This window comes from Homalodisca vitripennis, chromosome X (genome assembly GCF_021130785.1).
Source record: "Homalodisca vitripennis isolate AUS2020 chromosome X, UT_GWSS_2.1, whole genome shotgun sequence".
NCBI lineage: Eukaryota > Metazoa > Arthropoda > Insecta > Hemiptera > Cicadellidae > Homalodisca > Homalodisca vitripennis.
The window spans coordinates 117,764,442-117,791,159 of record NC_060215.1 but is presented as its reverse complement, the minus strand read 5'-3'; the positions used below and the strand labels follow the sequence as shown (position 1 = coordinate 117,791,159).

The 26,718-nt window shown below is 32.3% G+C and overlaps 1 protein-coding gene across 1 annotated transcript in view; it reads right to left on the bottom strand.

Annotated features, from left to right (window-relative positions):
- The window catches only part of LOC124369834 (sodium-independent sulfate anion transporter-like), a 41,930-nt gene extending 16,029 nt beyond the window's left edge, over positions 1–25,901 (bottom strand). Inside the window, exons 1-7 of the mRNA XM_046827964.1 lie at positions 25,701–25,901; positions 16,723–16,936; positions 14,872–15,041; positions 12,864–13,059; positions 7,755–7,975; positions 6,538–6,715; positions 3,126–3,290 (exon numbers count right to left, since the gene is read on the bottom strand). Of these exons, the coding sequence (XP_046683920.1) occupies positions 3,126–3,290; positions 6,538–6,715; positions 7,755–7,975; positions 12,864–13,059; positions 14,872–15,039 (928 nt within the window). The 5' untranslated portion in view covers positions 15,040–15,041; positions 16,723–16,936; positions 25,701–25,901. The remainder of the gene's footprint in view (positions 1–3,125; positions 3,291–6,537; positions 6,716–7,754; positions 7,976–12,863; positions 13,060–14,871; positions 15,042–16,722; positions 16,937–25,700) is intronic.
- Between the last annotated feature and the right edge of the window lie 817 nt (positions 25,902–26,718).

The window sequence follows — 26,718 nt, the reverse complement described above, 5'->3', positions numbered from 1 at the left end:
TTTGTTAAGGCTTTAGATAAAGAAAATTGGTTTAATGTCTATAATGCTTGTGTTGATGTAAAATTTGATGTTTTTCATGACATTTTTATGTACTGCTTTAACTTGTTTTTTCCTAAAGTTAAAAAGCGTTCAAGGAAGTGTAGAGATAATTGGATAACACCTGATGTAAAACAAGATAGTTAAAAAATTTTAGAATTGAGTCAATCAGCTAGAGTTATTAAAGATCAAGAATTGTTTAATAGGATTAAAACCCTAAGGAAAAATTACAAGAATACTTTAATTAATAAGAAAAAGGATTTTTATCAAAGTAAAATAGAAAAATCCAGTAATGTTAGCAAAACAACCTGGCAGATCCTGAACAAAGAGATTGGAAATAAGAAAAAACACTGTAGTAACATTGAAATCGTAACTAATGGCTGAACTTTGGTAGAACCACAAGAAATTAGTAGACATTTCAATGATTTTTTTACCAATTATGTTGAATTGTCGATAATTCCACAGTTAACTCCAATCATTCAGAATGACAATGATTCTCTGCTTTGTTTTAATAATTTGACAAACAAAAATTTTAAATTCAGACCAGTAACAGAACGTGAAATTCTAAAAATTTTGAGATCTTTTCCCAATAAGTTTTCAACTGGTTATGATGAGGTTCCAATGACGGTGATAAAGTTAGCCGGCAATCAACTAATTAAACCCTTAGTCCACTTAATCAATTCTTCCTTTATTAGTGGAATCTTTCCGTCAAAACTCAAAATAGCCAAAGTAATCCCTATTTTGAAAAAAGGAGATTCAAAAAACCCATCACACTACAGACCATTATCGTTACTACCTACTTTTTCAAAAATTTTTGAAAGAGCAACCTATAATCAATTAGTAAATTTTCTTGAAACCCATTGTTTGCATGATAAGGAACAACATGGCTTTAGACCCAAATCGATCTGTGGTTACTGCTGGCATAGATTTCATTAATTCCGTCATTGACTCTGTAGATAAAGGAGAGAAAACAATAGGTATTTTCTTGGACCTAAGCAGAGCTTTTGATAGCGTTTCACACAAAATTCTATTAAACACGATTGAAGGCCTGGGAATCAATGGCATTACCCTAAATTGGTTCAGTTCATACTTAATCAATAGAAAACAATTTGTTGAAATAAAAAGTAGCATTAAGAATCAAATAGTCACCAATAATTCTTCACTAGCACAGATTCAACATGGTGTTCCGCAAGGATCAATCCTTGGCCCACTGCTGTTTCTCTGTTATGTAAAAGGTACAGTAGAGTCCCGTTAATCCGACCTAATTGGGACCGAGCCCTATTCGGATTATGTGATTGTTCGGATTAGCCAGAATTACAGAAAAATATGGTTTTAAACTTGAGAATGGGTCTATTTTGTTATAGAATTATCAACATTGTTTATTAAAACATGTTTTCTGACTGTTGCATTGTATTTCTTGACAAATAAACGTGTTTGCGAATACTAAGCACATTTACCGTATTTAGTGTGAGAGTTCTATTGTTAAGCAATGTGAGCGTACTGGATATTGTACGGGTCCACGCGTTCAATAGTTGTACGAAACTACGCGTCATCCAATAGACTCTCTTTAATGCGACAGAAGACAATAACTGAATTTATGTCTTTTAACAATTAATATTGTACTCAATAATAATATCAGTACTGTACGTCCAATTTTTGTTTGATTTCACTTCTTAATACAGTAATTTAACTCATACTTAACCTATAAGTTTCAATTTGGTACTGTATTTAACTTCATTATTTATGTACTGTACCGTACACAATTTGTCTTAATAAAATACTGTATGTCTATTTCATTAAAGTTTTCTTTGTTTATGTACGAAATGATGCACCCATTTTCATTTTTTATGTAATTAGTTCCTATAACTGTTCATTATCGTTATAAATAATTCCTCCTGGACCTGTTCGGATTAACCGACGATTAACCGACGTTCGGATTAACCGACGTTCGGATTAACCGACGTTCGGATTAACCGACGTTCGGATTAACCGACGTTCGGATTAACCGACGTTCGGATTAACCGACGTTCGGATTAACCGACGTTCGGATTACACGTTCGGATTAACCGACGTTCGGATTACACGTGTTCGGATTAGCGGGACTCCACTGTATTTAATAATAGTTTATGATTATTAAAGAAATTATTTATGTCCAATAAACTAGAAGAAGCATTATTTTCCAAATTATTTAATGTACTGCTACTAATTTTTAAAACTTGCATCGTCAGCATACAGACAAAGTGTTTTTGTTGGACTGTTTTGAAAAGAGATCGGAATACAGTGTCTGGATTGTATGCTTTGTATAGGATGTCTAAATTTTGCTCATTAAATACTTTAAAAATAATTTATTTCTCTCTTATAGAATCATCAATAAGTTTTGGTATTGAAATATATGGGGGTACGTCAAAACAGAATTTGGATAAAATTCTCCTTCTCCAAAAGAGGGCAATACAAACCATGTTGAATCTAAAATTTGATGACCCTGTTCGTTAACATTTTACTGATTTAAGAATAATGACTGTTTATAGTTTATATGTTTTCCGATCAATACTCCATGTAAAAAAACTAAGAATAAATAAATTGGTTCCGAAACTAGGTGACAGTCATTCATATTTCACAAGAAATCGAAATCAAATTGCTATTAATTCCCATAGGCTAGAATTTTATACAAAAAAAACATTGTATGCACGTGCAAAGTTTTTACTAAGACTACCTGTGGAATTAAGAAGTATAAACAATATTAAATTATTTAAGAAAAAATTAAAAAGTTATTTGATAAACAACCCATTATATAAATTTGATGAACTTTGACAACCATCCTTAATTTATGTTCAATCTGGTAGTAGGTGTAGTTTGATTTGTTATAGAGAAAACTGTAAATACTGTTACTTAGATGCAGCTAGTTTAATTTAACATAACGACGCCATTCAATGTATACCACTGTATATTATATGAATAAAGATGTTTTCAATTCAATTCAGTTTATTTGCTACAACCCAAATGTGCAATGTTATTTCCCGTACTATAAGGTAATATATTAAATTTATTGGAAGTTTACTGACATAAACAATTAACTAAGCTAAACTTACAGAAAGCTTTAGCAATAGCGATGTTACTGATTACAGACACAAGAGGAATGACAGCCAGGCCTGAACCAAGGTGAGAAGTCATCTGTAACCAGTCGAGGGTGCGGTTCTGGATGGTGGTTGAGAAGGGGGGCAGGCTAACATCAGGCAACCCTGCGTCTATGCGGGCTGCACAGAGTTTAACAAAATTAAAACATTGACTAACATCATATCACTTCATATTTCCTGAAAAACTAAAAATTGAGCCTTTGTTTAGGAAAGGACAAAGTACGTCCGTCGAAAACTACAGACCAATTACTTTCAGTTTTCTCAAAATGATTAGAAAAAAATGGTTAAAACTAGACGTGTGCAAATTTTAGACCATTATAACTTTATAGCTTCAACACAATTTGGTTTTAGGGAGGGAATGAACACGGAAATGGCTCTACAACATTTTATATCACAACTTCAATTAAATTTGAATAATCCAAAAAGTTCCAAAGCATCAGGATTGTTTTTGTACATCAGTAAGGCCTTTGACACGGTCAGCCATAAACTGTTACTAAAAAAGCAGGATAGGGCGGAAGTGCGTGGTATAGTTCATGAGTGATTCAGTTCATATCTCCCTGAGCGAAAACAGTTTGATTGTATTGGTGGCTATGAAAGCTCGACTAGCACAATTCTGTGTGGTGTGCCGCAAGGATCTGTTTTGGGCCCCATATTGTTTTTAATTTTTATTAATGATCTTTATAGAGCATCACACAATATTTTGATTAATGATCTTTTACAGTAAACTAACTGGGTTCGCTGATGATACAGCTTTATCTTATGACACCCCAACTAAACGACTTCTATGGAATTGTATACAAGATCTATACTATCTTTGATTATAGAAGACCTTATTCAGGGCAACACTGTAAAGTAATTGGGACTCTACATTTATGAAAACCTTCTTTGAAAAGTAAATGTTAAATAATTAGACATATTTACTTGCATTTCTTAAAATATTTTATTTTATTAGGCAACTTTGTCATGACAATGTATTAATAAAAATTCATCATGCATTTGTTCATTCTAAATTAAACTATGGTCTGTCATGCTAGAGCAGTAAATTTCCATCACATTTAAAGAAAATTACTATTCAAAAATCATTCATCAGAATTATTTTTCGGAAAAATATACGTGAACATGTTTTTCCATTGTTTTTTAAGCTAAAAAAACGTCCACTACAGTGTTTATGTTTTTAAAGTGCTATGGTTATTTTCCCAAATTACTGGTAATATAGGAGTCACTGTTCATCTGCAAACAAAACATGGAGGATATATTACCAGACAAATGGGTATGATCAGACCACCGAGAGTAAATAGCTCTTTGCTGCAAAAGTCTTCTATATACCTCGCACCCAAGTTTTATAGTAGTTTACCTGTTTACATTAAAATATTTCATTCACCCACAATGAAAACCTTAAAAATCCGTGTCAAGGATTGGCTCTTGAATCATGATACTAATCAATTACAATAATTGTTTGATGTATTAAACTAGTTACTAACTACATTTTTCTTAAACAGTAATAATAACAACCAAACAAGTAAGATAATATATTCCTCTAAAGAAACCCTAAAAAATCTATTTAAAACAGTTTTTTGCCTCAAAAGTACTTGCCTCACAAGAGACATGATCAAATAGTTACAGCAAAAAATAAGATAGTGTGAGGGAGACAGGTTACGAGTTGATCAGAGATGTTACATGCAATAATATTACATGTGATAGTATATACATGTGATAGCATATTTTCATATCGGATGAGTGGTTGTGAGGCTTCATGGGTGTCTGTGTGTGTGAGTGTGTGTCTGTGTGTGTGTGTGTGTGTGTGTGTGTGTGTGTGTGTGTGTGTGTGTGTGTGTGTGTGTGTGTGTGTGTGTGTGTGTGTCTAGGTTAATAGGGGACAACAGTAAAAATCCAAATTGAAAATATAAAATACTGGTGACTTCTACATAAAAACAGAAGAATTTATCTTCTCTTGCGTGTGTAATTTATTCTCTCAGCAGTTCTGCAACAACTTAATTTCTGTTTCGATTTATAAATTATATTATAACATTAGTTTTTTTCAAGAATAGAAAAATATATCCCAATTGATTAATGCTTTATTTGATAAAAACTAGGTATAGAATATATTATGGTTCTTTTGTTACAATTCATTGATTGTGAAGAGAGAACAAACGTTACATTTCATATTTAAGTATCTGTGAAGGGCTGTTGAGGGTTGTCATTATTGTGATGTCCTTGTTTTTGTTGTTGTAAACAATTCAATTAGTGAAATATCTATGAAAAACACTTTATCAAGTTTTTTTTAACTCTGAACGAAATTCCACAATATGAACACGTTTAAGACTGTCAGGGAAAGAAAATTTTCAATAAACTTACTCATGTTTTCAGCTTTTCTCCAGCTGATATATAGTCCCATTTAATGGAATGGGACTATCCAGTTTCTGTCCCTGTGATAACTTCAGCTCAATTTTGGTACATTTTAAATCCAAGATGTTCAATTAGGTAAGTTTCTATAGATGATTTCTTTAAACTAAATGGATCAGTTAATATTATATCATTATCAACCAATTGAAAAGGACAAGGGGTGAGAAATTATAAATGTTTTCACCAATGTAAGAGGTCAAAGGGTATACAAATGTTGCAACATTTCTGCAATGTTTTCGGTTGTCATGAAATTAACATATTTGTCTACTTCAGTGTATTACCAGTCAGAACAGCCCCAACATGATGGTTAGAAAAACAACAAAGTGGAAACATAATAACTATTAAAAAACCTGCACGTGTGGACAGTCTGGCGAATACAAGGAAGATATTGGTTGTCAGGCAATATGGGAACCAAAGAGCATGGGTATATATTGCTGCTGTACCAATATAAGTCAATTCAAATAAGCGTATCTATTTACTAGTTGGATCTACCACATCCATAAATATTTTGAAGTAGTTATTCACTGATCATTTGTTAAAAAAACCCTGTATTGTCTTAGCAAACAATAAAAATCTGATTAAAATCAAATTTAAAACAATTAAATGCCTATATAGACTAGTTTTCCCATAATAGTTGTTGCATATATTGCATAGTTGTTTTCAGCTGACAATTTTGAAGATACTTGCATGCTACAAAAGAAAAGCATTTGATTGTATGATGTCCATTGATTGGAAAGGGATTAATTAATAATTTGGCTGAAATTGTAGACTACTTGATAATGTCAATTTAACAATTTGATAGATATACTCACTTCATATAGTTTAGTTGTCTGGGGCTTAATTACAATAATGGCAAAAAGTAAACAATCCATGGATAAATCAATTTCTAATTTGGAATCCATTCTATGGTACAAATTGCCCTTATAGCTTAAATTATATCAAATAGAAACAGGATCCATATTACCTGTTAAAGTGAAAGGTGTGATTCCTCGGTTTTCCTCCAAGTAGCAACAAAGAGCTATACAAGCGAGCACCACTAACGCATTACGACCTGTTGTGATGAACCAAAGGCACCTTGACATCCAACTGTGGGAGGATATAGAAGGTTTCCCTGTTCCAGGCAGATCTATATCCTTTATTTTCTGAAACAACAAATAAAAGTAGGATACTTTGTTCTACATTTCCTGAAACAAAATGGTAGCACCTGGTAGGACAATGATACATTTTAATCTAATTTGATAAATTGTTAAGCTTACAAAGTAAAGCACTAAGCATAAGTTAACATCTATTACACAGATGACCCGGTCCAATTGCAAAATGTCGTATTATTACATATAATGTTTGAAAATGTTATGCTTTACAGTTTGATAAGAATCTTTAACTTTATCATTTTTGGTAAAGTGCAAATTTTAACCCTTTCCACGCTGTAGACGGATATATTAGAATGGCAGAATTGACCAAAACGCCAACTACAGTTATATCAGATATTATAGATTATGTCTCTTGGAGAGTTTTTTGTTCACAAAAGGTCTTCAAAATTCCGGGTGTACGCTCCGTGCTTATCGCGGTTGCCAAGGAAGTATTTATAAACGACCTTCACTCAGGGGAATGGGAATGCCCTTTGTCAAACTCCGACCGTCTGCTTGTCAGTTCTGCGTCTCCGACAGCCATGACTAAATATATCCGTGGCGTGTATTACTGCTTTCTCGGTTCTCACGAGTGCATCTATTAAGTATCTCATTATTATTCTTCATTGTGTGGTAGTGTTGTGATTGGAATATAAACTAATAATTAGTAGTTTATCAAACTTTCAGTTTAATTACATTTTACAATGAACTTTAAATTTATTTCAAATAAAAAGTTTTGTAAATAGTTCTTTTTAATTTTTATCAGTAAATACGCTAATTTTAAGTAAGCCTGATTTATACTTTTTTGCATTAACCATTTATAATTTAATTATTATAAAAATTAGCTTGAACAACATTTTTTTACTTGTCTTAGTGTTATAGGAAAGTGAATGGACTTATTAATGGCGTGCAAAGGGTTAATTTTTTGTGTGGATTGATATTCATCATTCAATTACCACTCATTCTGTGTTTTTTACACAAGAATGAAAGCATCGAGCATTGAATCAGAGTCAAAACAAGTGAGTAAGGAGTAAAAAGATTAAGAGACACTTACCCTCAAGAGCAGTAAAGTAATGATGCACATCGACCCAAGAGTCAGGTCAGTCAGGAGTGTAGATTGTACGTGCTGGTAGAACTGGACCCAAGTTGATACAAAATTGTCACTCTTGAAGTGCAGACCGAAAAGAGCCTTGACCTGTGATGAAGCGATGATGATAGCTGCTGCAGAAGTGAACCCTGACACAACCGGCACCGACACAAAATCTACAAGGAAACCTGGAAGTGACCAATAAAATATCTCAATGTGATTATGTTACAAGTGATATTCAACAACAGCCGACCCCCAATTATGAGGAGGATTAGCCATGTTACTTTTTATCTGAAGTGATTTTATAAATAAAAATACAGAGAATTAGACACGGAACATGAGAATTGTACACGGAATTAGGGACATGAGATAAATATCAAACCCAGCTGTCTGAAGAACGACCAAACGACTGCATAGTGTGTAAAGAAACAAAACAACACAGGACAAAAAAATGTGTAAAATTGTAATAAACCAAGCGTGATAAAACAGGAGCACAATATGCTCAGCGGAGAGTAGTATTACATTTTGTCTGCAGAGCAGAAAAATAGTTATAACTTGGCTTGAATATCACTGTTTTTTTTTTTTTCTTGGGGGAGGATAGCTAATGAAGACAATAATCATGAATCTACATTGTTGCCATTGACATTGGCATACTAATCAGATTGATTGAAAAAAATATGTTTATACAAAAATACTAAAAGTAATGTAATAAGTAGTTAAAGTAAAACAACTGCTTTTTCACTTAACTAGGTTTCAGAATCTTAAATAATAAATAAAACCAACACTAATCAAATAAATAACAGTACATAAAAGTAATATAATTTATGATTTTAATACATTAATGATAAATAAAATAATCACATTCAAAACAAATAATACATAATGTTGATAACAACACATTTAAAACAGTATTCAGTATTCTTAACCTGTAAAGATAATTAAAAGAATAATACAATTATGGACATTTTCTATTGTTAGGTGTTATAACTGTTTCAAACACATATATTTGTTGAACATAATTGTCTCAAGAATTTTCAAATACAATTGTCTCACTATGTTTAAAAAAACAACAATTAAATTACTAAGACTATGTTGGTTAACTATTCATGCATATACAAATACTCTTTCCCAAATACAGATGTGGGGGTTGTTTTCTCCAATCTACTTGAAATAAATCTAATCTAAAATTCCTTCTTGTGCTATGGCTATGAATTTCCTGTATGCTTCAACATACATTTATCATTATTGTACCGATTGTATTAAATTGTAATTCTGGGGTAACTGATTACCGGTGGAAGGAATAGGCCCAGAAGAATGATAAGGACTGGACAGTACAAAAGAGGCTTCTGTCAGCGAGGCGCGCATTGCAGATGGGAGTGTTTGATAACGAATATATAAGTACCTCCCGTCTCAGTTGATCAGTAGTAGTAGCAACGAGTAGTCTTTGAAAGTGCTTAGAGTTATTCTTGCTAATCGTCATCGAACCTGCGGATACTTTCAGCAATTTAATTCTCTAACACTGAAGAATTCTTCAATTCTCTAACACTGAAGAATTCTTTATTTATCTAAAACTGAAAAGAAGTAATATTTAAAGTAAAGTAAAGAAAATTAGTAAAAAAATAAAATTGAATTTTGAAGATAAAATTAAAGTGAAGAATTGCCAGATCAGATTAGAGTGTGAAAGTTTTGATTTTTGAAAATTGAATAAAAGACAAGCTGTAAGAACTTTGTACAATTTGAGTGACGAATATATTACAAGTCTGAACTTAAAAGTCATCAAGAAGTTTTTATTTTAATTTTAAATCCAGTGATTATTTTCAAGAAGAAGTTTTATTTTAGTTTGAACTTTATTTATTTCAGAAAATTTTCTTTTTCTTTTTGAACCTTCACAAAAAATTTAAATTTCAAAGCTAACCCCTCATGTGCCAGTAAAACTAGGGAAAATACCTTACCAATAGAGGGTATCTATAGATGAGCCGTATTGAAAGCGACCTCCGCAAAGATTTATTGCGCATAGGGGTGAGGGGAGGGGCAGGAGCTTGACCACGCCTACCGCCACGCCCTATTTTACTGCTTGATCTTATTTCTTGCTGGTGCTCTGCTTCCCTGCGTTGGTATTATGGAGCATCACGCTTTGTTTTGTTATTCTCATTGTTACGTAATAACAAATATTATTATTTATGTTGAGTCCATTGCATCTATTTAATATGTTAGCATAATTAAGCAGTATTTAAACAAATGTTTTTTGTTAACAGCTGTTGTTATTACTACTGGATTTGTAAAACAGCTGTTATGTAACACATACCCTACGAGTGGTACAGTGGCGACTAATGATTGGTTGGTAAGAAATGTGGAGGGGGAAGTGAGTCCGCGCTTCTTCTCCCTCTCCACATCTCTCTCTCACTCCCCTGTCAATGTAACAGTTGTGATTGATTTATTTAAAATCTCTCTTAATAACTGTCCTGATAAGCTTTATTTTAATACAACACAGCATTAACCCTTTAACAGTCTCCGGTAGAAAAAATCAACCACCTAATTTGCCTTTGTACGGGCAAGGAAATTTTATTACTTTTGCGGGAACAGTCTCCGGTTAAAAATTCAACCATTTACAATATGGTTCATAATTCGGTGACAGAGCATGCAGTTGTCGTTCTTGTTGTTTCCTGTAGCTTGGTAGGTTGTATGGAAGCTTACTAATTTTGTTCAGCTTGCCTGTTGCTTCCTGTTGTCAGTTTTAAGTGACAGAGTGGCAAATGGTTGATTTATCAACCAGAGACCTTTCCAGCTCGTGAACCAAGCAGCAGTTGGCGTGATAGCGTGTTAATATCAAATTTATCTCCTGACAGGTAAATATGAAGTTCTTTGTAATAACTTAATTTTATTTACAATGTTTTAGGTATTTGATTTATCAGTCATTTATCGTTGTCACCGTCACTTGAAATTATTTAACTACAATTTTGTCTTTGCTTCTACACTGAACCTAAAAATCATGACATTGGAAAATATTTATAAAAAATATATATAGTCCTCAGAGTTTTAAATACATTAGTATAACACTTTAAAATTATGACAAAAGATAAATTAGGGCGTTTTAAGATATAAATAATCAGTGCAGGCAAGATATTAGGCCAAAAGTACAATAATATGGTATTTACATGATAGCACAATTTTAAAAACTGTTATAATTTTCCACCATTAATTTTTCTGTTTGGAAACGTATTTTATGCTAATAGCTACCAAAACAAATAGACCTATGAAATAGTAGATATTTCTGTAAGAAATAAAATTATTTTGTCTAAAAAATGAATAATTTATAGAATACTTCACTGTTAGCTGACTTTATACATGTTTGAAATATTTGGAGGACTTTTTAATTTTTTACTAAGTGTCATTTATACTCGTATTTTATTATCTAACTAAATGTTATATTTGTTTTTTCCTTTTTTACATAGGTACATTCATATATAAATATGGCCAATTTTATAAATATGTTTTAAAGGTGTAAATATGTACCACTGACAAGATTTTGTATAAAAATATTGTGCAATTTTCAATTCTGTATAAATAAAAGGCATTTTTTTTATGTTTTGCTAAATCTATTGTTTTAATTTTTCCTTCAATTTCGTAAGTTTTCTAAGTGGTTGATTTTTAAACCGGCAAACACATACATAGTTCATTTTGCGGGAACGCTCTCCGGTTGAAAATTCAACCGCCCTCTAAAAAATTAAATAAACATAAAAAAAATTATTTAGTGATCTGTAATGTCTAGTGTTAGCATTTACAATGAAACAAAATCGTTAAAAATGCAAAACATGGTAAAAAAGTTGTTGGTCATTTCAAGATTTTCAGGGTGGTTGATTTTTCGACCGGAGAGCTTTCCCGCGCAAAATGGCAAAAATATTGTTTGCCCTATAAAGGGTTAAACCAAACTGTTCTTTATATAACAAGTCATTCTTAGTAAAAAGATGTAGTTACTGTTGTTTTGACAAAATTGTAAAACTTTATCAAATATTAGCACTAATACAACTGATTAAAATCTGGGTAGGAAGAGTAGCCACCTCTCTTGCATATGAGAGTGAGGTTTGTGATTCTGTGTTTAAAAATGTACCTTCTTCCAAAATAATCACAAGTAACTCCTTTCAAATTTTTATTTAAGAACTATAAAAAGCTTCTTCACTTAGTGATGCACTTAGTCTTGCGCACGCACACACACACACACGCACACAAACACAATATAAAATCATGCCTGGGAGTCTTAAAATGTATTAACTCATTTTTAAAACCACGAAAAACAAAATTAAATATTGCCAATATTTTCAATCATTAAAACTGGAATAGTTGGTGCAGACAGATTTTTAAGATTTTTATATTTTATGTAAGGTAACTATCTCTTGAAATACTCCAATAACTTTAAAAGATTATTTTATCTTTTGATTTGTTGTTAATTATGTTGTCTACACATAAACTTATTCTAGCGCTTTCTTCCTTTAGATAATAAAGATCAAACATTTTAGGCAAAGATTTATTGGTAGTTACGGTTTTTGTAATAACATTCTCATGAAATTATAAAATTGCAATAATAATGTCTGTTAAAACCTTAAGAAAGATTTCAAGCAAATAAAGAAAATAACCAATACCTGAATTTGGATTGCAATAAATAGTAATTTCAATAACATTTAAATGTTTAATAGTACTATTACCTCTTCAAAATTCTCATAAAATTAATAATTATTAACCAATGAAATAATACGCTTGATATCATACTTAACCTTACAAAATATTTTTATGATTAGAATTGACAATAGAAAAGTACTATTAACTCTCTTACCATCATTGCTGACCTATATAAGACTGACAATACCATTTTTATTACATTGTCAATGCAGCTGTTGAGTGTGAATGTTTCGATGAAAAAACATATAACTAATGGTAAATAAAAGTGTTTTGAATTCTAAATAGCACAGAATACATTAATTATCTGTTCTAAATATAGTAAAACTTATTAACACTAATATAGGACACATTACTATATCTAGTCTCCCCTCTTTATGTACAGTAATTTAGAAGAGAACATACCCAGTTGGAAAATCCCACAAAGCAGTTCGATGCAGCCAGAGAGGAATGTCAAGAGGACAACCATGTCGACGTTTGTATCTTGTGTGTAGGTGAATGTGAGCAGGCACACAAGAGCTGTAGGACCAACACACAATTGTCGAGTGGAACCCATCACACAATAGACCAGTCCTCCCATCAGGCTAGAGTATAGTCCATACTGTAAAATAGTTCTAACGTTAGGTCAATTGATTTTCTAATAATTGTTCCAAAAATCTTTGCTTGGAATAGTAGTTTGTTTCTTTAGAATATTTTTTATGCCAGTATTGCTATATTTTATCATGGGCTTTATCTAAATTTATTTAATAAATTTGATGATTAGAATTTTAAAGTATCAAACATTTTTTTGGTGTGCTTGTGGTGGTTGAGGGTCAGACAGGCTTGAACACTAACAACACAGCAATCTACTGCATTGCTTCACATTTGGCAGTACACAATACTACATTCTCGCTTTGGTGACATCCCAAAGATATGAACCATTTTAGAATACTAAGTTACTAAGACATTAGACATTACATGTTATGGATTTGTACTATTTTTACTAGTGTTACCCTAAACACTTGTAACATAAACACCACATCATACACTGCTCCAGTGAGGTCTTGGCTGGTTTGTACCTGTCTGGATATAGTAACAGTTTGACTGTCGTCTAATGGCCCATTGGTTCTCTCGGAACTAAGTTTTGGCATGAGGTAAAAGTAAAGCAAAGAAGTCCTATTTTACCAGGCGAAGTTAGGGCTAAGAAGCCCTCTCTAACACTTAACCTGGAGACCAACGGCTTAAAGGTGATTTACAAACCACCACCAACGCCCGAGCAGGCGGGCTGCTTGTAAGGTCAGGATCGCTCAGTGGTCACCCATGCAAGCAGCAGCTACGCTTGATGTTGCTTCATCCGGTTATCACAAGATAACCGTTGTACCCGCTACACTACGCCAGTGGAGGTTGGTGGAGAGGAGGAGCTGGAAGGATTGCCATCCTCTTACCAGACATCAGAGGTTGTTACTCTGAGAAGAACCTTAGTACTTACCATAAAGGTGAAAATGGCCAGAAGGAGTAAGTGGAACCAGAAGGGCTACTAGAAAAAATTATGATCTCTCAAACAAGCAACTGTGAGGTTCTTAATCTCACAGCTTTTAGTGCCACACATTTTTCCTGTTTTATGTCTGTTGTAATTTGCTTTCATCAGCAATATATAGGGAGTGTAATCAGTCGGGCCTTCTCTTTACCCTCACATCAAGATTACGTACATTTGGCAAAATTATACACTAAAAATACTGAAACACAACTCTTGAGGAATTGGTTGATTCAACAATCAGACTCTTTCTTCAGGTATTATCAGGCAAGGTTAAGCTTGCAACATAAACAAATCAAAACACATAATTGACAAACTTGTTACAGTCATACTTAACAACAAGAAAGTTTAATGTCACAAACAAATACCTCAAACCTAATACCAAGTAGAGAGGAAACAAACAAAATCACCATACAGCACAGATGCACCACATGGTACACACCATCGCAGCAAATGTGTGATGTGACTGGTCTTTAAAAACAGTACTGATAAGTTTGAACAGTTTTGAGATTTGTTGATATTTAAATAATTAATTAAGAATTTTGAAAACAATGTATAGTTTAATAACCCGATATAACATTTTATTCTTCTTAAGAAATTGTACAACGACAATGAAATTGAAACTTTACAAAACATTCTTGATTCAATATACAGAGAAATTTGGAGGATGTAAAATCAGGTCAGTGACTTGACATCCATCCATACTTTCAAATTTTCAAGTTTTAATTAAGTTAATTTTACAAATGATTTAAGGAATATTATGAAATGCAGAAAAATGATTGTAAAAAGTACTATTTAAAATAAAATCAATAAATAATGAATACAAAAGTTCTCTCAATTAGTTTTTGTTTTGGCCATGTTCAGATATGCACATTCTTTACTTAAAGCTTCTTTAGTTACCTGTGGTCCTAACCCAGCAAGGGCTGAGTATGCAATGACTTGTGGAATAAGGGTCAGGCCCACAGTTATTCCTGCCACCAGGTCGGAGATAGCATCACTAGTGGAATAGGTTGGTAGCCATGATAGCACGGGAAGTCTACGTCGCCATACTGCTACCCGGGCTGGCATAGCTACTCACCATGTAACACAAACACATAAATAAACCAGAGTAGTATATTTTAAACAATCCCTTTTACCTACTCGAGGAACCTTGATAACTAATCTTAAATTTTTTAAAGTGACATGTGATGAGTAGCAATAAAGTAAGTAATACAATATAAAGTTTCAACATATCAAATACAAAGTATACTACTAAGTACTACTCAATTTAAATGTGAGTAGTACGTTAATACTTTACAACTCAGATTAAGTGAATCCGCTCAGCTTTGTTTTATCAGTTTTATGAATCTTGTGACACAAATGCAATAGTGTGATGGTGTTGCTTTTAAGAAAGTGTAAGGTGATTATCCATTGTGTGTTGAATGATATTCCTGCAGATGTCCCTCAATCTGTTAAGATTATTTACCTTTCATCTTGTTGTTTAAAATTTTCATACATGATATTTCTCATAACTTTCAAAAACTAAATTTTGAAAATTAAGTCAAAATTGGAGGAGATGATGCTTTAACACTTTGGGTGCGAGTTCTGCAATATTATAAATTACAAAAATCTAACTTGTAAAAAATATCTAATTAAAATATTTGCTAAAAGTCTTAAATTTGTTCTGAGCGTGTCAAACATGTTTTGAAAGGTTTAAAATATATTTTTGTGAATAGAACCTGTTTAAAAATTATTTTATATCTTCGATTGTTCTTCAGTCAGGATTTATGTACTTAATTTTTTTTAAATCGAAACCATCCCCGAACAATTCCTACACTAATTACTTTCGGTCCAAACACAGTGTAAAGTTACTCAACTTTCCTGACTATTAAAACTTTTTGTTGACTATTCACAAAATATAATTAGGTCTATGTCTTGATAACAACATAATTATATTATAATAAAACATCCATTTTCCTGTGTTTTAAACACGTCAAAAAAACACAAACTAACTTCATGTGGTTGTATATAAACAGGATGGCAGTATTTGATACTGAACATCCGCTCAGTGTTGCCACCTGTAAGGAAAACTACCATAGAAAATTACCTGACAAAGACGAAAACTTAAAATCTGTCTAAATATGTTTGACTGTCAACAAAAAGGCCCCCTTAATCTTAATTTTTCTTCTCTCGTCCCTTATATGGAAACATATTGATGGAACAACTTTTACTCAGTTTTGGCAAGATGTTTTATACAGAGATTACATTGAATAAATAAAATCTTAAGTGGAAAGTTATCCTGAAAGAACAGTTAGGTTATCTGTGTCATATTTATACAGATATAAAAACTAGGCATTTACTTAATATTAAAATGAAAACATTAAACAAATACTAGAGGAGCACCATAATCAAATATATTACACAAGTTGCTAAAAGGACGAAAAATAAGTTACTTCAAAATAATCAAACATTCTAAGTTTTAAGTGTAAAAATATAAAATAAATATATCCATTAAAAACTTTAAAAGTGCAGTTTTGATCCACATTGTAGGCTTAATGAACATATAAAAATATGATCTTTAACTTTACTATCTATGTATAACAATTTAAAAATTAATACAGTGTATACAAATAATATTAAAATGTTACTGTAATTTATGTTGCACGTATAACGTAAATAAACTGTCTTACTGTTGTAAAAATTACATTTATAATGATCTAATTTGTAACATAAATACTTTATGTATGAATCAAAACAACTAAGTAACATTACCTTTAAGACTTCTAACAGCTTCTCAAATTCCCTCCATGCTGTTTGTTAAGTTATCAAGAAGCGTGTGAGTCCCAGGAGTTCAGTTCAAAAGGCAGAATTAAATTGTCTGATTCTTTCCACATTGTTACAAAAATAGAACATTTTAATAGTTATCATGGTGTTATTAGGTTGTCTTCCAAAGGCTAACTGACCGTTGAATACGCTGATATAAAGCCTGAAAATATGGAATAAGTAGTTAAAATATAAAAATACGTGTTAATGTATTATAATTTATGTAATATAAGTGGTGTGCATCAAATTAAGTTGGGAACATCACACAGATCAATTGTGTAAAACTTATCTAGAGTAGTCTATCTCTTGAGTAAATTGAAACATTGCATAGCTATGGATGTGCTTCTATAGCCTCCTATTATGCATTTTTCCATTCACACTTGTTATGGTATAACTCTATGGGGGAACAGTAGTAGTGCAGTAAGAGTATTGAAATGGCAAAAAAATGCATTACGTATTATGAAAAATGTTTCAAAAAGAGAGACCTGTGTTCCAATTTTTAAGGAACTAAAAATAATGACTATTCCTAATATGTATATATTCTACTGTCTTATAAGTGTAAAGGAACAATTTGAAACATTTACAACTAGACAGGATATTCATGATTACCCTACTAGAACAAAGCATTTGTTCCAACTCTACCGGTTAAATTAACCAAAACAAAATGCAGTCATCTTTTTATGAAAATTAAATTGTTTAATAAGTTACCATTAAATGCTAGATCTGTATCTTTAGTCAAATTTAAAACAATTTTGAAGTGCTGGATAAAAGTTAATATATTCTATTGTGTTGATGAATTCTTAAATTGTGATACCACAACAATATTTTTTTTAAAATTTTGTCTCTCAATGTATTTATTCGGTTTTAATATTGTTGAGTTTTAAAATTTTATCCATGTTAAATATCTTAATAGTTATTTATTTATTATTGTTAATTTATATAGATCTGTTGGTTATTGTTGTTATTAATTATATAGATCTATATATTTACTGGTAGGCTGGATTGAGTAGGTAGAATCTGAATTGTTTGTTTTAGTTTTAGTTTAGAATATTTTAGTAACTTGATGAAGTCTATTGCACTGTTGAATGTGTTTAAAGAGCAATAAAGATGTTGAATGTTGTACTGCCTGTGTTTAAATTTATTGATAGCATTTATTGTATTAATTCAAGGATAATAAAAGCACAATATACAGTAAAACGCATAACTAATTAATGAATCATGTTTCATTTTAGCTCTTAAATACTGAGCATTTATTGTTATAAATTCATCTATTCAAATGAATAAAATAAACACAAGAAAATTTTAACATTTCTTAAATATAACTATTTTACATTTTACTTTTTATTGCGGTTAAGTATGTGATAAACACCAAAGATGATTTTTATCTATTAATAAATAGATTAATTAATAGTTTTGTGTAGGTGAGAATTGTTAAAAAGAATGATTAATAAAAAGGAATATTAGGCTTAGAGGTTTTAATTATTACATAAACTTAACAAAATATGACAAGGTAGAAATACGCTACACCTTGTGTGATAACAAGCTTCGCTGCTGAGGTTACATGAAGTATTTCACATCTATAGTTAATTTCATTCTCAAGATATATTTGGACCGATAGACAGGCAGACACTTCAAAGTTTCTTGCTAAATTTATAGTCTAGATATTAAACCTTTCTCGACACATCTTTCCACATGATACATTCAGATTTTTGTTCATTAAATCAGGTTTCATATCAGTATTTAAAATAGCAAAGTCTACACTCTAAATTACTATAAAATGATGTTGTTTGTGTTGGGATAGTTAGGCTACATGTGTTAATATGTTTGAATCTCTTACAAGTGTATTGAGTTTGTTTATAAATTTATTTATTATGTATTTTCTCATTGCCATATTTTTATATGGTTATAAGACCAACGTAAAATTATTCGCTAACCCTCAGTCAAATCCAATGGAATGACATGTACGTGCCATCGCCAAACTCAATGTGTCTCGTACACAGGGTGAGGCAGACCACACTTACACAATTTATAGCGGCTGAACCGAAAACCCTACATTCTTCATTTTAACTAAACCCCCATATTTTGACCCTAAAGAATTTGGGGAAAAAAGTATAAGAAAATCTCCACTGTACTTAAATCAAAAAGATCTTCTGTATAATTTCAAGAGTGTAGGATATTTAGAGGAGATTGAGACTATCTTATACGAGATCTCTTTAAATATTCATCATGAGAAGGAGGATAATAAAATGAAATGAAAATGAAAATTCGTTTATTTAAACATGCAAAGTTAGGGCCTCATGGCCCTTTCTTACACTTAACCTGTCTGAACAATAATTATTACAGTAACAAATATTAACCAAATTAATATTAACACTAATCTACCTTACTAAATACATTAAATTAAACATTAATCTAAACATTAAAAAATTATAAATATGATACTTCTAAAAAAAATAAAATAAAAATATAATTATACAATCATAACACAAAATAATATTACAACTTCCATTTTTAATAAGAACAAAAAACTATAATTAATACCTAATAACAAAAATTTATAAATATATAATAAGAATATTTTAGAAATAAATAATATATATGGTGTTTTATCTCACTCACACTCCTCACACACAATGCCAGCACCACACCCACAGACCCCTAGGACGGACCCGCCCCGACCAACCGTTCATGGTACAAACGTCTCAGTGCCGCCACAAACCGCCGATCTCCCTCAATAGGAGTGATTTCTGGGGGGAGGGAGTTCCACAGACGACAACCCATCACTTGAAAAGATCTATCAAATATTACAGTCTTGTGTTGGGGCATTCTTAAGGTACGAGAACCAGAGCGAGTGCTTCTTACACTATCATGAGATATAAATTGGAAATAGTTTGAAAACTATTTTGGAAATCCAGATTGTAAAATTAAATGAACTAAATTTAGTATTTTGATTGATCGTTGTTCTAATGGATAATGGAGTACTCTTGGTGTAAGCTATAGCATCTTTAAAGAAGGGCTTCTTTTGTAATAACAAAATACATAAAAAGAGAAAAAGAAGAGTTTCCTCCTCATATTTGTAAGTCATTTTTAGGACCTGCGAGGCCTAGAGGATGTGCCATTCATGACCAGATGATTCCCAAGAGCCATGGGGTATTTTAGCTCCCAAGGTCTCGTGTGGCCTTTTTTTCACCAAAATAATTGGCGTAATGGAGCCCTAGACTGTGCTTCAGGACATGTAGTAGCCCTGCTTTACAAAGCGGCTTGATCTAGGCTGATACTCTGAAAGCACTCATTGGTGGGTATCAATTTCATCTCAGGATTCACCAGATACTGTATTTATAGGTGTGGGCCAAATGGTTTATGACAACTTAGGCACTTTTACTGTCTGAATGCCAAACTCAAACATTCTAATCAAACATCATTGGTATAAGCAGAGATTTTATCAATGTGAACTCTACCGAAGCTACTTCAATTAATGTAAAATGAATGCATGGCCGATTTTCAAGAGAAACTGGATGACATTGCACTCTGCAGATAATGCAAAGATGGGCTGATCATTAATATTGCTTAATTGGGTGACCAGGGTTTGCTCAGACATTCTGGATAACAACTCTACTAAAACCTTGCTCAAAGATTTCTAGACTGGAAGATGATTAAGGATTATACCCAACTTCAAGCTCGTGTCTAAAAATTGAGAAATACATTCTGTGTACCCCACTCGATATCAAGGATGGAACATCTCCAGGCTCAGTGAAGATAAGGTTGGAGTAGACATACATTTAAACACAATGCTAAAAGACTAAAAGTTGATACTAAAATTTAACTAATGTAATTCATAATATAGCTTAGTAACTAATACTAGAAACTATGTAAAAGAAAGGCTGGATATAGTTTAGACTAAACTTATTAAATTCTAATAATTGGAGATTTTTGTCTCAGTCCTAGTTCCAGCTCCCATTTCCTTGGTCTGATAATTTAATGCAATTTATATGCATATTGATAAAGTAATTAAAACACTAAGCAGTAGTTTAATCATCCTACGCAATTTGAATTCATTTTCTGGTAAAGACATCTTACTGACAGCTTAATCTAAATGTTTCTATCCCTATATGAGCTATGGTTTAATCATATGGGGTCATGAGTCCACCAGAATCATTCAGAAGCTGGCAAGTGATATGTGGACTCAATCATGTAGAGGTTTCTTTAGGCAATTTAACTTGTTGACTTTTCCAAACTTTCATTTGTTGGAATGAATTTGTTGCATGTCATTGGCTTCAAAAACAAAAACCAATTCTCAGTAAAACACGTACAATCTTCACAGCACTAACTCATTCATTCTCGCAAACTAATCAACACCTTTTTCTGAAAAACAAACTTTTTATTCCAGTATAATATTGTACAAATTCTCATCTGGGTTCAAGGAGGCCAATACTCTAGTGTGCTTTCAAAATAAGCTCAAGTTTTGGTCAATTCAAATAGAATATTATAGTACTCACTGCTTTTTAATTTATAAGGATTTGTAGTTCTCTTTATATGGTAGACATTAGCTCATTCTTAAATGCTATATTTTGATGATTGTTATGCAAGTTCATGTCTTGAACACTAAACATTTGAATTATGAAAAAATATGTTTGTAAATTGTAAATATTAAATAAGGTTTAATAAAAAAGAATAGTGAAATCACTTAAAGTATTAGGGATATATGGTATGACTGAGTTTGGGTATCAACTACATTGTCTTTATTAATACTAACAGTAAAATTTATTAGCTATGGCTCATTAACCCTTTGAGTCCCATCATCCAATCCATCCACACAAATGTTTAAATTATCTGCATGAGTCCCAGCATTCTTTTATAAGGATGTCTGCAGTACCTGGTTAAAATTCCAGGATTTATTTGGACACTCACTAATTAATTGTTTTTAATTATAAAGTATAACAAAACCTTTACTTGAGCTATACCTAGGACTTATGCTAGCTATTTCACTCCCCAATGCAAAACAATCTTTTACCACCTCTCAACCTTTTGTAAGATGAAAGTGTAATAGCTATAGACATTTCAAGTATTACGAGTGAGAGCAAAGAGTGTAATCAATTTAGAAACATCCGGCTTGGCCTCCTGTAACCCATGGACTATTGTAGTATCCTCTCAGGTTTGACAAATACATTTTGTTTGTTTGAAGTTCATTATTAGCGAATTCTGAAAATGTCCTGGACTCTCTCAAGCATAGCTTGAAATATGTGCTGAACTTCCTCGTGTATTGCTTGCTTCAGATCTTGCAGGTTCCTGGGGCGATGTTTGAACACCTCGGCCTTTAAGTAACTCCACAAAAAAATGTCACCTGGGGTTAAATCGGGTGATTGTACTGGTCACACAATGTCCCCTCCCTGAGAAATCAATCGGCCAGGAAACATTTGCCTCTAAACGTTCATTGCTATTCGGGCAGTATGGACTGTAGCACCATCCTGTTGGAACCACACATTCTCGAAAGCCCTCTGTTGTAGCGCAGGTTCAAAAATTCTGCTATCATATTGGCGTACCTGTTTGAGTTCATAGTAACAACATTGCCATCCCCTTCAAAAAAATGAGGGCCAATGATTCCATATCGTGATAACGCGCACCAAACAGTCACACGTTGACGATGATGAGGCCTCTCATCAGTGATTTCCTGATGATGAGTGATTTCCTGCGGGTTATTTTCACTCCAATAGCGAAAATTCTGTTTACTCACACTTCCAGACAGATAGAAATGCGTTTCGCCACTGAAAAAACAACAGTGTCTGGTGAGAGACTTTCCAAGATTATTTGACACGCTTCTTTACGACTCTGCCAATCACGTTGTGACAGCTACCATCTTGTAAGGATGGAAATGAAGGTCCATGTGTAGGATTCAACGAACACTACGGTCGGACATTCAAAGGGTGGCTGCATGTTTGCGAGATGATCGTTGAGGAGACTGTAAAACTGATTGCCTAACCGCATTAATGTTTTCAGGTGTATGGGCACTACAAGGTCTCCACCTGGTTTTTTCACAACAGAACCAGTTTCTCTGAAGTTTTTCACCCACAGAATAATAGATTTGCGGTCCGGTACTGAATCACGAGGAGGAATTTTAAACCGCATTCAGAATTCGAGTTGAGTCATGATAACTGATTCATTGCTACGAATGAACGCTTCGACTGCAAAAGCTCTCTATGTTGGCAACTGACGACTAGTGCCTACAGGCCAAGCGTCACGTAAACTTTCCCCTCTCCGTCGATTGCGGCTATCCCCACCGTTCTGAGTGCCTCCTTCTACTCGCTATGAAGCAATGAAAATAGGGAGTTTATTTTGCCGCACCCTGTACAACTCTATTGTATCACTTCACATGTTTTAATACTACACTGTCACCTGGACGATTTCCCCAAGACACCAACAAATCAAATTACAAAATTGGTGACATTCGACTTTATACTCTATTAATTAAATAAGTAACTGTGAAGATAGCACATATTTATATTCAACTAAAGTTTAAACAACAGAAAATATTGTTTTAATTATAAGTAAAACTAAATTATAATTATTTTCCCCATTACATTTTTCTGCTCCTCCTTATCTACGTGCTTGCCAAAATCACTGCTATCCTGTATACTTGCAAGATTTGCAATTCCGGTCATGCCACCTCTGGCTATTATACTAATAATTTGTTAAATGATCAATCTTTCTAAAACAATTGGGAGCTGAAGCTTAACTATATACAGTTCTTTCCTAACAATATAAATAGTACAATCAGTTGTGTTGTAACTTGCATTAGTTCTTTGTTCCAGTCAGATCTGAATGACAATAGACAATCTAACTACACAGTTTATTGCTGAATGCATATTCAGTTGTTGTTTTACTATACTACTTGTAGTTAATTAATATTTTTTTTCATCACTCTCTACAGTAATGGGGTACTTTCCAACACAGCTGAGATCTGCGAAAGATATCATTCCCCTCATAGCTAAGTACACTGATTTTCCCTCTCCAAAACATTACTTCCCCTATGTAAAGAATTCTTTCCCAATGTAAACAACTCTTTCCCTATATGAAGAATTAAAATTCGTGGTATGACCAATAGGAGTGTAATTTTGTTATTTGTTTTGACAGTTTTATGTTGAAACTGCTGATTTTAACACCAAAATGAATAATGAAATAGTGTTACATCCCCTTATGGAAGGATAATTACTAGCCTATTAAATTTTGAATAATCTTTCAAAGGATTTTGTTTTTTTCATTGTGATGAAAGTTTCTTGCAGTATTCTCTCACAGGTTCTCAAAAGTTCTTTCACAGGCTCGATAGCATTTTCTACACTTGGCTTCGCCTTGTGCGTAAATGCAATCTTGCCCCGCAATAGGTCACTTTAGAAACTAATAATTAAATATACTATTTACATTATTCTTAACATATATTAATATTTCTTTCACATCAGTAGCCTAATTTTTTATTGCTAGGTCTATTTAGTTTGACTTTTTCTAACTAGGTAATGCTCAGCTAACTTGCAATTTCCGTCAATGTATTAATTTATAAATGAAACTGTATTTGATTTGTTACGATGAATTCATATAGTTTGGTATAGTTTACATTTAAGTAAGCTTTCATACAACATGATCTGATATGTGTTATTTGTTTATAAAGCCAATAATGTTTACTTTAGCCATGTTATCAATAACGATCTAAAATCGCTTTTTACAACTTCTTAAATTAGTACTTTCATTTCCAGAAAGAATTTGAGGCAGTCACAAACCATATATTGTACAAAAATTATTAATGTGTTTTAATTTTAAGGAGAGTACAACACATTAAGAAGCCACAGGAGGGAATATCAAGGTTGTCAACATTCACATGATAATTTGCACTGGATGAATAGGTCTAACGGCTGCATTTGAAGGTAATTTGAGTTTTCGGGACTTTTTTCGTCATTTTTCCGGGTCATTTTTGTTAGTTACTTCCATGGAGAAGATTACTTATTGTTTTTTCTTTGTTATTTCAGTTCTGTTGGGTATTGTGCAACTTCTTTGGGCATTTCGACATTGCATTTCCTGATTGATTAGATTTAGTTGTGTAGTCATTTACAGAAATAGTCATTGTTATTCTCCTTCGTGGAGCTAGTGAGTGATATTTTTCTGCAATTCAATGTAAAAGTTAATGTCAAGAGTGCACTTTAAAGTATATTGCTTATTACAGTGTAACAATGTATAGAAAAGACGTTGTGTGTTTTATTATACTTTGTAATGTGAATTAAAATTTGTGTGTACTTTTACAGTAGTGGTTAGCAGCCATCGCACTACTATGTTAAATAATATGCTTTTTGGAATGTTATATTATACTGATTGGTATGTTGTTTGTATGTACTGAGGGATGTTTTTCATCTCTCAATCACCGTGGGGGAGTAACTTCAGGCTTTGAGGGCCAAAGGCATTCCTGTTCATCAGATCATTCAACTACTAGCTCCTTTTATTACATTTTTAAAAAGTCCGGCCTTTTATAAATTTAATTGTTTTTAATTTACTTTTAAGCATTATCCTCCTACCTATAGCCTACCTCCCATGTATACAAAGTAAAAGCATTAGTAGAAAAATGGTTAACCTTTTTGGGTACCTAAATAATATTTTGTACCATGTAGTTTAGTCAATAAATAAATACCTTCAATATTTATTATAAATTGGTAAATTACATTTAATACTAATTCTTGAAAAGTCTTTACAAAATAAGCAGGCAAAACCACTTTTTTGCAAAGTTCTGGAAAAATATAAAATAATCCTCGGGTGTTTAGTAGATCCTTTAGAATATTGCTGGAATTATCGGTAGCCTAGATATTAAAATATGGCTTCGATGGAACAAATTATAAGAACTAAAGTAATAAATACCAGACTGTTAAAAACGTAATAAATCAACAAACACTCACATACGTGCTTCCGTTTTGCATAATAAATGAACCTTCACACCATACCGATGGATTAAAAATTCACAATGGATCACTGATAAATGTATCAATCACAATGAATATTAACGAAATCATTCATATAATAAATTTAAATTGTATATTAAATGTTAGGGGTAGATAGGCTCAATTCAAAAGCAACTCTTCCATTTTGTTGTTGATGTATGAACAGCTGATTTCAATCAGGTCTCATCTGGTGCTCAGATGATTAACTACCAACAGACTTTAGGAGCAGTGGCTGTTGAAAGTTCTATCTTAAAATAATCTACTGCTGGGAGCAGAAAAAATGTGTGACAACAAGTACTCCCAATTCTATAATATCGGTTATACGATGTCAAAATAGGAATGTACGGCATTACTTTCGGTTTAGAACTTGGACATGTTTGTACGAGATTTGTCCCTCCTAAAACAACTGTACTTTATTTCAATGTTGCTTAAAGTCTTGTGTTTATTCTAATAATTTACATGTTTAATCATTCTTTCCATTCTCTTTAGAACTCTAGAAAGGTCATTGGAAGCAATAATTTAATTTAACTCTTTACGTAAAAATACGTTCTTATTATTTTTTTAAATAGGTATTATAAATGTATGCAGTAAATGTATGTTATGTTTTATTATATTTAAACTATAAATACGCATCTCGTTATAGACATAATGACATAACTTCCTCGCTAAACTTATATGTTGTATTTTTCAGTTTCTATAACCTGTTGGAAGTAGTTCTCAACGTTCGCGTTTGACAATCTAATAAATTCTTCATTTTCACGCATAAGCAACATTAAGCCACTCCCAAAAAGCAACAGTGGCATTAAGTGATTATGGGCATAATTGAAGAATCCTGGACAGTAATAAATGTTTAATTGTTCATTTTTCCTGATGGTGTGTAGTTTGTCCGTAACAATTCGTAGAATTGAACAGTATCTTGTAATAAAAAGGGCTATCTATCTTTGTTTTTCCACTCACATGTTCACTATCTATGTCG